The 12,175-nt window shown below is 40.3% G+C and overlaps 1 protein-coding gene across 3 annotated transcripts in view; it reads right to left on the bottom strand.

The window, feature by feature from the left end:
- The window catches only part of LOC137139487 (TOX high mobility group box family member 2-like), a 72,228-nt gene extending 60,946 nt beyond the window's left edge, over window positions 1-11,282 (bottom strand). Inside the window, exons 1-2 of one of the 3 annotated variants that reach the window (XM_067526794.1) lie at window positions 10,674-11,282; window positions 8,930-9,016 (exon numbers count right to left, since the gene is read on the bottom strand). In XM_067526794.1, coding sequence (XP_067382895.1) covers window positions 8,930-9,016; window positions 10,674-10,778 — 192 coding nt within the window. In that variant the 5' untranslated portion in view covers window positions 10,779-11,282. The remainder of the gene's footprint in view (window positions 1-8,929; window positions 9,017-10,673) is intronic. The other 2 variants (XM_067526793.1, XM_067526795.1) reach the window with 2 other exon arrangements.
- Between the last annotated feature and the right edge of the window lie 893 nt (window positions 11,283-12,175).

Here is a 12,175-nt window from a genome sequence, read left to right as displayed (position 1 = left end):
CACTCTTTCCAAATCAACTAGTCGAGATAAGGTAGTCCTGTAAGCTACCAACACATGTATATTATGTAGTATCTTAAAGCTAAATGAAGTATCTTAGCCTTACTACAGTACAGTATGTTACCATGGAATGGGTAAGCATGGAAAGCAAAGCATTCTCCTGCAGGAATTTCAACAAGTAACTTATTCTTTATCTGCTTCATCACTTTGCTTATGACAAGGACACACAGGCCATTTTTTCTGTAATTGAACTAACTGTAGTTTATGTAACAACTGACCGTTCTGCCCTTCAAGCTGGAGACAGAGACAGAAAGACCGATTTGTACTTGCTTTTGTCATGTGATACCATGTCCCATTATATTGTGATGTTGTCATAGGAGGAAAGGAAATTAAATGCCTTGAAGCTGTGTGTGTGTGTGTGTGTGTGTCTGTGTCTGTGTGTGTGCCTGTGTGGTTGCATGATGGAGTGAATCGATGGTACTAATGTGTAAGTGTATGTTTCTGAGTGTGCGTGAGCGTGCATGTGTGTGTATGTGTAAGGGAGAGGGGTCCTACAGGGTACAGAATTTGTATGAAACCGGTGCAGTTCTAATAAAAATAGCACTACAAAAAGAAATCTTAATACCATTTGCACACATTTGTGTCAGGACTGAACATATATTCATGCAATAATAGCTGGTCCTTCCTGAAAGTTGAGGTCAGGTGAAAGCAGTCCCAGATGAAAAGATGAAAGGTGAATAGGTCACCAGTCAATCACAAGGCTCTGCCAGTGATACAGACAACCAATCATGCTCACATTCACACTTACTGACAAGTTAGACTTGCCAATTATCCTAACCTGCTGTCTTTGGAATGCAGGAGCCCACCAGAGCACATGGCAGTAACCCACACATGCAAACTCCACTTACACAGACAGGCCAGCAGGTTCAAGCCCTGCCCCATCTTGCTGTGCACAACTGTGATACTAACAGAACCAGCATGATCAAGTACTCGGAAATAAAGAGACATCTGTGAAATCCTGGAGCAGACTCAAAAAACACATTTTAAGCATCAATCTCTATATGTAAGCCTGACAGTAAATTACAGTATATTTAAAACACTGACATGCAACAGGTTGCCAATGATGAAAATACTATTTAGTTGATGTGACCAAGCCAACCCTACAAAATGAGGTATAGCATCATGTAGTGGGTGTGAAGCACTCACAACCCTACTGAACCTGACAAATTAAAATAGAGTGTAATTTTCCCAGTGTGATGAGACATACTTGTTTAACAATGAGACCAGTAGAAACAAGAAAAGGTAAAGTACATAACAAAATTCCACAGACCTTGACTAATATGAGCTATGTGGCTTCATAAGTGTAAAGCTTTCTCACAGGCTTAACATCAGTGTTGATTTCTTTCTCACTAACCTTCCTGTTCTCTCTAAAACACCTACAGTACCTGTACATACAGACTTGGATGACTAAAACTAACAACCGGTAAATATTAACTACCCTCTAGTTCTGCCAATAATCACCATCCTACCTGAATATGATATAGCCCAAATTTGCATTCTGACAGTTTATGTAAATGTGATATACATATAATGTGAACTGTCTGAAAACTATGAAATCCTGTGTCTTTATCTGCACCGTAGTCTGTAACAGAGATGACAACTCAAAGCTCTCCTCTGGTGGTTGAAGCGGTTAGTGAGTTAACTGCCACGTGTGAATAACCACACCTCACAAAAAAGCTGTTTATTTGTGGTTGGTGTCAAGGACAATGGTACCACTTAATTTAGTCATAGTGATAAGATTCTAATAGTTGTATAATGCAATTTGTGATTGATTCATATAGCACCTACTGTAGGGTGATGTTTTATGAGCTGTCAATAAGATAAGAGAGGAGATAAATGCATACAGTTAAATACTGTTGGTTTTGTTATTGCCAATCATGACCCAAAAAAAATCTAGGGGAAACACTGCATGCATTTAAGTCAGTGAGTTACTTTTCATACTGTTGTTGTGCTCGCACGGTTGTTTGAGGTTATGTTCCCACCTGTTGCAGACAGTTTAATTGAGTTATTCATGTCTTAAGTAAGGTCGCTAATTATAAAACAGTGTGCATGTAAACATGGTCACGCTACTGTCTTACATGTGGTGAAAGCTGAATCTAGATTCAGAGAAACGGAAATGTTTCTCAGTTCTCAACAATGGAAAAACTGGGGACATTGTGTGATGAAAGAAGCTGTTGTTGTTGTTTTTTTCCCCTTTTTCAACAAGTCACTGTGACAGTTGAGAATTTCCTTTGTGTGTCTCTGTGTTTGGGGGATGCTGCATGAATGGGCAGTCAGCATTTAGGGTTCAAAATAAAACAGCAGCCGCAGCTCCTGCCTGTGCGAAAACCAAGGCTACGGTGCTGCGTATCAAGTGCCATTGTTTTGGTAATAGTAAACCTGGGGCACTTGCCAGGAGGCATTAGTCATTCATCTAACAAGTTCCACAAAGCAAACCACAAAGTGCTCCACTGTTGACTTCCTCTTATTGAATTCTGAGTACATAAGCACATTTTCAAGTATCTTGCAACAAGGCATAAACTTTCTGATGACAAGCTACCTGGAATATGGCTCTGCCATGTTTGTTTATTTGTGCATGTTCCTGTCAGGAAGCTAGCTCATTTGGAATCATATAGGTTTGTTAGTGAGTGAGGGAGAGAATGGAGGGGCAGAACAGCAAGGTAGTGGGTGAAAGGCGGATAGGAGGGGATTAGGGCGGAGTGCAATTTTTCAGCAGGCCAGGCATACAACATGATCTCTAATTACCCACAAAGCACTGTGTAACCCAAGCCACAGATTAGGCTGCATTATCAGGCTTAATAAAACATGACCATCTCTCAGTTTCACTCCTTTTCCCTGCCCGGCAGCCACAAACATTTGTTTCAGGTTATGACATTCCCAGTGTCTCCGTTAAGTAAGTGGCCTAACTGTACCTGTTGCTCTTCAACTGCAGCAACTAGTTCTTTATCTGGTTAAATTAAACAATATATTTTCTAGCTGAACTGACAGGTTTTTACACATCCTTCTCATCATTTGAGTGATGTATATACCTCCCTTCATAAGTTTGTACAAAAGTGATGTTCTTAATTTAAACTGCTCACCTGCTGTGTTTGTCAGTTTGATTTTCTAGTGGAACATAAGCAATGGGGGAAAAAAAGCTGTTTTTTCAACACTTTGAGCACCACAAGCCAAATTCCACAAAACTTCATGGTTTTGTTGTTGCACCAACAAACCCCAGGTGGATTTCCAGAAATCCTGGGCAAATAACATCAAAGTTGTTTGCACCATTAGATACCACAGGTAAGTGTCAATAACTGTTTTTGGAAATATGATGAAAATACAATTTAGGTCTGATATAAATATAAAAGTCAAACTGGTGAGCTGACTTAAACTTTGGTTGATTTACTGAGTTGGGGCCTGATATAAGCAGGTTTTCTCCAGCTGTAAATGCTTGTCCAGCCTGCCTACGCTTATACACATATAAACATGAGCATTTGCTTATTATTTTTTATTTAATTATAAACTGTTTTCAACTGCTATATAAAATAAAACTGTAAAGTCATACAATAAATAAAATAGGTAATAGTCTAAAATATAAAGTAATTTAGTAATGTTAGTAAAGCCAATATATGATATGACAATATAACACTGAAAGAGGATATAATTAGCAGTTTCACTTTTGATACTATAAGCAAGGGTATTACCTGAAGCAGAGTATTTCTACAATGTGGTACAACTACTTTTAAGTAAAGACTCAGGATATGTGTTTTTTTCCCACAACTTGTAAAATGCCAGCAACACACATATGCATACACATAGACATATACTCGGTCTACGTGGGTTGTGCCAGTAAGTGCTGCTTTAGGCTATGGTTTTTCACTACTGCCTAGTGTGTTATTAACAATTCTATAAAAAGATCTGCTCAAGTTTCCCTTTCCTGTGTGTTAACAACTATACTGAGCTGCTGTGAGGTTGGTGAAGTCTAGTTAGGAGAGAGACGGAGTCCTTGACAACATAACACCTTTGACTGTATGTCAAAAATTCCAAAATCCTACTTTTCTTTTGTGTTTGTTTTCTTAGTGACATCATTCATCGGTGTGGCTCATAGCCAGCTTGAGACTAAATAGGTCGACAACACAAAGAGAAGGCCTCTTTCTCTTGCCCTCGCTCCCTCCTCTCAACCCGCAAGCCTCCTCTAACCTCTCTACCATCATTTTTTTCTACACTCTTTTCTCTTGCTGTTTCTCTACGTAACTTTTCCGTTTCCTTGTTTTATGAAATCCCCATGTCCCTAACAAAAGATAATAGCATTGTAAGAACTAAAACTACGGTAGTAATACCATAGCTTTAGTTTAGAAAGCTGTACTTTCTGTCACACTTCTTTTTCTGCCCATTGTAAATGATCATGGAGCTCATCATTAGCTCTCAAAGAGGAAGAATGGGCCACAGTTTGATTACCTCGGTGGCTCTGTGGGCTCCCGCAGACTCTGCTGACTGAATTGGACGCAGACGATTACAGCCTTGCACAGGCAATTATATCTGCCTGCTAAATATGTCACACATAATAAACACATGCTCCTGACAGACAAGGACAAGGCGAGACAGTCACAGCTGGGTAAAGAAGAAAGAGAACAAATTCTGGATCATATGGATTTATCAACGCAGTGTTCTTCAAGTGGACCTCTCACAGCTCAAATCAATGACTGGCAGTGAATTATTGGCCGACACCAGCGCTTAAATTAGAAATAACAATCTGCTGATGAATGGCAATCTCAAAAATTAACATTGTGACTGACCATTTCATCTCAAAACATCATAGTTTCCATGATGCTTGGGTGACTCTAAATCGAAGCTTTGCATTCAAGTAGCTTTCAGGTCATTCTGCTATATCTACTATTTCTGTCACACTCAGGGTTTTGACCATTAACTGAACTTCCATATGGGCACTGTCCCTTTAGGCTGCAGTACAAACATGGTGCTAACACCAGGCCGATAATATTTGTGAGGGATATTCAGTGAAAACAAGCAAGGGAAAGACCCTAAATCCTTGGCAAGGAGCTTTTACCATGGCCTGTGATGTTTGCACAGGACATACCTCAGGAAGCTGAGACAACTGGGAATATTTGTCCAGCTTCCAGCCTTTTCCATGCATACTGTACATGCTGTACATACACTACATGTGTACATATATAGGTATACAATACATCAATATATTAATACATGTATACATAGAGTAAATACAGTAAGCATACACCCCTCAGGCCTGAATCTGCAAATATCTGATATTTGATGTCAAATAAATGATTAACAATTGTAACTGCTCACAAGTATTGCATATGTAGCCTAATGTACATAGCTCTTGGAAAGTGTCACATGGCACACCTACACTCCGTCGTATTTGTCAACATTTGTTTACCTTCAACACACAAGCTCTGGCTGAACACACACATACACAAAAAAACACAAGCTGAGATGCACAATGTCTGTGTTATCCTCTGGGACTTTTCCTTTGTTTTCTATTGCCAAACCAAATAGTATTGTTTTTTTTTAGAAGTCTCACGTTAGAATCTCATGAAGGGACATCTCGAGGCTCCATTCGTCTTGTCAATGCAACAGCCTCAGAGGATCTCAGATAGATAGATGTACAGATCGAGTATATACATAATGTAAATAGACAGATTTGACTGATCTGCTGCATTAGTGCATTTGCACATTAGTTGCACTGTGCTGCCATGTTTCATTCATGCTGAGTGTTAGCAGCCATTAACAAACATAATCAACATTTAACGAAACGCCCAGGGGCCTACTCTGCAGCAGGTGCTGGCACTGTTTCTTTTTCTTTCTTCTTCTGCACTAAGAATGAGAATGCCATCACACTGCCCCACTGGGAAGGCTCACGCTGACTAATGTAAGCACACTACAGAGGGGCGGCTAGTCTTAATTACGGTAACAGAAACTGAGGGGAATGCACTGGTACCCACCAGAGAGCAAGTAGCTGTGCACTGCCAGGGTCAACAATTAGCACATAGGTAGGTCCCCACCACCCCCGTTACCACACACACATTCACATAGTTACTCTCATAACCTACATCAAACACAAACACTGCATTTAAAGGTCAAACAAAGAGGCACAACTGTGCAAAAGCTATTAGTAGTCCCGGATGTGTTATTACACCATCAAATCTTTTATTGTCTTTCATCAATATTCATGGCAACTGACATCAACCAGAACTAATGGCCAAAAATCCCCAAATCAAGGACACAAAAAAACAAACAAACAAACAAAAAAAAACAGTGGTCCACACCTTGTAGATGGTTTGGCAGAGGGACTTTTCTTTAACAAAGTTACTTGGTTAAAAAAAAATTGTAAAGCAAAGAACTCTCTGTGCCGTATGCAGGCCCTGTGACTCAGCCAATGTCAGAGCCAATTCCAGTTTTATTGAAATGATTTCAAATGGTCGGAATCCCTATTAAAAATCTCCTCCGTGTGTCGGGGCACGGAGAATATGATTTAGTGGCTGTTTTTGCTCTGCCCCTGCTCACTGTGTGTCACCAGCCCTTACTGTGGTATGCATGGCCTTCCTCTGCACAGGGCTATGAAAGCAATTGTGATTGTGATTCCGTAGTCAGCAAAACGCTTGAATGGCCCCGAGTTAGCATGCACAGGCACACACACTCTGTGTGTCCCCATACTGGGCCACTGATTACTTCAACCCATTTGACTCTCACTCATCCTTTATTCTCTCTTTCTGCCTGTCTGTCTCAAACCACAGAGTTTGTCATTAGCTAATAGCGACAGCATTGCAGGGACTGATTATTTTGTCATCCATGTTTAAGCACTCGGGGTGTTTAACTACTCGTGTACAATAAGCCAGAAACTAGCAATGAAAATGTTCTTATTGGAGTGCTTGTTTCAGCTAAAGATGATCATTTGAAGGAAACTGAATATGTTAATGCAAAGTAATCAGACCTTTGCCAAGCACACACAAAGCAGGCCTGTAATAAAAAATAAAACTGAGATAAGTCATTCAAATGGAGTGCATCATTTCCCAGCTTATCTGAGGCAGAGGAGACCACCATCTAAAAAAGCCAGCTCTTCAGTCATGCCCTATCTAAGCAGATATCAGTTGTTGGGAGGATATATGAGCTGGGTGGGGCATGGGTTTATAAACACAGGCCCTTCTTTCTTTGCTCTGTGTGCTAGTGCTGTACTGTGGGCAGCACCTCACCTCTACAGCAGCAGCAGCAGTCAGCACTGTTTGATTAAGGTATTCAAATAAAGGAGCAGACACTATGTCCCCATTTTACAGAGCCAACTAAAAGTGCCGAACAAACAAACAGTCACATTTACAGCTGAACATGTTCTATCAGACAAGAAGCGTCTATATACTTTCGGTGCCTCCTACAATACATAAAGTGCTAATTATATCTGAGTATCTACACAGTATATGTGAGTAATATATGTACATGCAGCCTGTAAGGTCAGCAGAAGACATGGTAGAGTTTCATATTGCCACTAGTGTAATTGTTGACAGCTGAGGGAGAATTACACGGTAAGAAAAGACAAAATCACTCACAGTGACACAAAGTGAACACTGAATAATTGCAGTAAACATCTTCCGGTATATTCGTGGATCTTTCCGAACCTTCTCAGTCAGAACTTCAAGGACCTTCACTGCTCATTTAATGCTTCTGTTTCTTCATGTTCCTCACCTTATTTTTTCTTAATAGTACTGAACTTTTCAGTAAATACAGTCTTAGCACAAAGTGATTTTTACTTTTGTTTAAGGACCAGTGACGACAAACGTTGGCTTTTACATTTAATCCTTGCAAGAAATTTTGTTGATCCTGGAAAAGACTGCCAAAGTTACGGAAATGATTCACCCAGGGATTGTTGGTTGCAGTAATTATCAGTGCACCGAATAAGGTGAACGAAAAAAATACATCCAGAAGCAGGCATGCACACTAACCATTCTGAATGAAACGAGCAGCGGCTCCGAATAAAAAGTGTGACAAAGCCTGAAAGCATGACAGCCGCGCACGTGTTCCCCTGGAAGTCACAGACTTGCTAATTACTCAAACTAAGCTTGTGTTAGTTTACAGAACAGGTTTGCAAATAAGGGACTACAAAACTAAAATACAAGCACATGGCCATCTTATCGAGTTAAGCTTGTCTGAGATTCAGACTGAAACCGTTCGTTTCTAAGCAATAAATAGAGACACATTTTCTCAGGCTGTAAACTGCTTTAAAAGAACAATTAAAACAACTTGATACTTGAGCAGCCACACAGGAGTACTAGTGCTAAACAGCAATGTGGTTGCCAAATTGTGACCAAAAGTCTCTTTTTATTTTAATTATTAATCTTACTTCCAATAATATTGACTCAATAGAATATTTTCAAGCTAAACTAGAAGTCAACTAATTTGGCAAAAACTGGCATATATTTACATGAATGTGCAAAGAAAGGCCCATAAAAAACAATTGACCCTAATAGTATGATAAGCCTTTTGCCTCCACTTTGCTTAAGAAGGACCTGGGCTGAATTTGAAATTAGCCAACGAGGGCTGTCAGAGATTACTGGCAGCGGGCGTATCTCGTCTGCAGATCCAGAACCTACAGAACAAATCGGATGTCTTTTTATTGCCAGAGCCAGTCTGAAAAGAGGAACTTGACCTCATGCACTGTGTTAACATGACACCAAATGATCCCCGCTGGTTCCGGCCTCATTTGCATTGCCAGTGAAGGAAGTTAGTGTTACTCATTTGATGATAGCAAATTATACCTCCGCTTGTGGAAAGAAGTCCAAGTAAAGTGAGTCGGGGGATTTCAATAATTCAAATGAACACTTGTGATTTTGAGGGGTACGACAGAGGTTGGTGTCACTTGTCTCACCGCTTTGTTTCCAGAATTCACGCAGTGTGTGGATATCAGCATATTCTTGGGATTGTACTCACAGAAAATGAGCCTAATTCGCTTGACCTACAAAAAGAGGAGACAGTTATATGAGCCCATCTGTGTGACACAGGTGTACACCTGCCTTATCAGTAAATGATTTATACAGAACTCATTTCATCTGTGATAGAATGGGAGTCACTAAATGCAACTGTGTCCTGTTTATCATTCTTGAATAAGCTATGTGATGCTTAACCTGAGCAAAGATTATTATAACACCATTTGTAAGTCCTAAATTTGGAGATGATGTTTTCAGTTAATTACTGGAATGTTCCGTTCAGTTACAGAGATTTTCCATTGCCCACACAGTGAATGACAAACATCCCCGGCAGTGTTTTGCATCATTCCCCTTAGTGTCATACCTGAAAACCTTCTTTATCTGAGAAAGCAAGCCTGACAACTCCACACCATCTTTACCTCATAAAAACTTCAACCTCCTGATGATTTGTAATAATCAACCATGGTAAGTAACAAACTACAAAGTCTGATGTGGGAATGCAGACGGCTGAAGTGCTAACTAGTGCAAGCTGCAAGTGTGTTAATTAAACTGTTTAGAATAGTATTTCCTCTGGGTATTTATTGTGTGTGTGTGTGGTACTCATTAGGACTTTTGCTGTGATTTCATCTTAGTTTGTTTATGGGTTTGCTTAAGGTTTATGGGAGACATTCAATCTAAGTCCTCATGTTGCCCATCCTTCGACTCCCTCAAACAGGAGTGCTAGGCGCAGGTTGCCTTCTTGGGGGCTCATAATTAATTTTCTTTCCTTGGCAAATGTCAAACTGCGAAATGTTTATAATGTTTTTAAATGTCACCTGCGCACTTGCAATAGAGTCAGCGCAGGTCACAAGTCAAAAGACGCGGGGTGTCAAAACTGAGAGAGAGAGAGAGAGAGAGAGAGAGAGAGAGAGAGAGAGAGCGAGAGAGAGAGAGAGAGAAAAGAGTGCTACTTGTAACCAGCCAGACTCTGTGGTTTCTCGTTACAAAGTGATTAACAGTACATTACTGGCACACATCCATTTAATCGTTGAACTCCCAGCGGAAAAGCGTGTAAGCTACAGTATAAGAAATCATTGAGAGGGAAGATAATGTTGGAGCAGAGAGCAGAGTGGGGCAGTATGGATTCTATACAGTCTGTGGTATTCCACGTCGGGTGGGACACTTAATGCCAGCTTTGTGCACAACACAACTGCACAATCTCTCTGAGAAAACAACATACTGACCATGCTGGTTACAGGGGAAAAGAAAAAAAAACTTTTTCAAAGTACACATTTTCTCTTAACAGCAAAATAGAAATATGGCACATTTCAGTGTCAAAGAGCCTAATTGCACAAATTCTGCGCCCTTTTCCAAACTAAATTAAAACCACTACATCCCAACCGAGGTCACTTTAGTTGCTGACACTTGACATTTTTTTTTTTTTTGGAAAGATGTGTTTGGATCTGGTGGACAAAACCTGTCCAAAGCGAGCGTTTACATTGCGTGAACATGCTGCGTTGGCTAATAATATATATATATATATATATATATATATATATATATATATATATATATATATATATATATATATATATATATATATATATATATATATACACACACACACACATATAGACACACAGAGAGAGAGAGACAGGTGAGACATTAAGAATTTCACTGCACAAGGTTACGCAGAGTGTTTATTACCTTGTTCGAGTGGTAATAGTCCAACGAGCTCAGACAACTTGGATCAGTCGGTAGGGAGCATGAACCCACATTTGCCGGGGGCGCAGGATAAAATCTCACGTCCATCTCAGGTTGTGCGAGACTGAAGGCATGAAATCACTTTCAGCGTCTTTGACTTACTATTGTCTCAGCAAACACAAAGCAAAAGCTAGAGAGACAAACAAAAAAAAAGAAGTCGGGGAGTTTTACTCGGTTCACTCTTCCCTCACATCCGTTCGCGGCCGAACTTCGGCACCAACTCTGGTGATGCGCAGTCCTCAGAGCCCCGCACCAGGATGCACTCACTCAAACGGAGAGTACAATATTCATGGACACGCACGTGTTTGCACAACTATCCCGCTGCTCCAGAACAAATAAAAGCAATGCTCCAACTTAAATCCTCTCTTATTAGATCTATTTTTTTTTTAAGGCTGAACAATTGCCCATAAATTTGCAGCCTCTGCTTCCACACTGCTCTCAGGACTCCATGCAGGCTTTGTTATTGAGGTGCATATTCTTGCGATGGTTCCAATACAGAAGTGCTTGGACTTCCCTCTGCCATGCGACCTCTGCTGATAATAAACGGGAAAGAGAAACGAATGGGAGGGGGAGGGGAGATTGGTGGCTGCCTTGGCAACCGCTCTCCTTTCTGCAACTGCGCGCTTCTGATTAGCTGGAAATGTAGTAGTGTGCACGGCTGTGCATTATAAAGCGCACTCTGCTTCCATCAGTGCTTCATAAAGGCTTCCATTTGGGTTATTGTGCCAAGACGGTTGGGAGGAGGCTGCACACGCAGAGCCTCGCTATATTTTGACCATGTTTTTATGTGTTTTTACTTTTCATTTGCATGGCTACTACATACACCTGATGTGTTTAATGTCGACAACACCTGATTATGCGAGCTATTACAGTCTATAGCCTAAAGCAGTGAACAGTATTCACTCAGATGGGCCTCTGTACCCCTCTCATTTCAATGTAGTGTCCATGAATAGGTCCAATTAAATGGGCATAACTCTGTTGAATAACAATAAAGTTCAGTGTTTTAAATAGAGGTGTTTGCCTATCGATGATGGTACTGTATTTTAATTCAAAAATACTTTTTGTCTCCAATGGTGCTTATATTTTAAGTACTGTGTAATTTGGTTTTAAAGAGAAAAGGAAGAGAAATAAAAGAAAGAGTAAAATTATAGCTGCAATATTAACCTTGCACAACAATACAGAAAAGCACACTTCTGAGCACTTTTAACAGTGCACATGCACATGGTGGAATATATACAAGGAGGTTTAATCTTGTATTGGCATACAGTTGCAAATGTGTGTGGAGAGATGCTGGGGCCGAGAGAGCCGCCTCTGACAGCTCACTGAATGTGATGGATAGCACACCCTTGCCCTGTGATGTGCATGCACATTTGATGTTGAAATGGCCTATCCATGAGACCATTGTCTTTCAATCATGTCAAGGCAAAGTACAGAACAGAGAACAT

This window comes from Channa argus, chromosome 13, assembly GCF_033026475.1.
Source record: "Channa argus isolate prfri chromosome 13, Channa argus male v1.0, whole genome shotgun sequence".
NCBI lineage: Eukaryota > Metazoa > Chordata > Actinopteri > Anabantiformes > Channidae > Channa > Channa argus.
The sequence above is the reverse complement of the archived record's forward strand: the minus strand, read 5'-3'. Positions and strand labels throughout refer to the sequence as shown.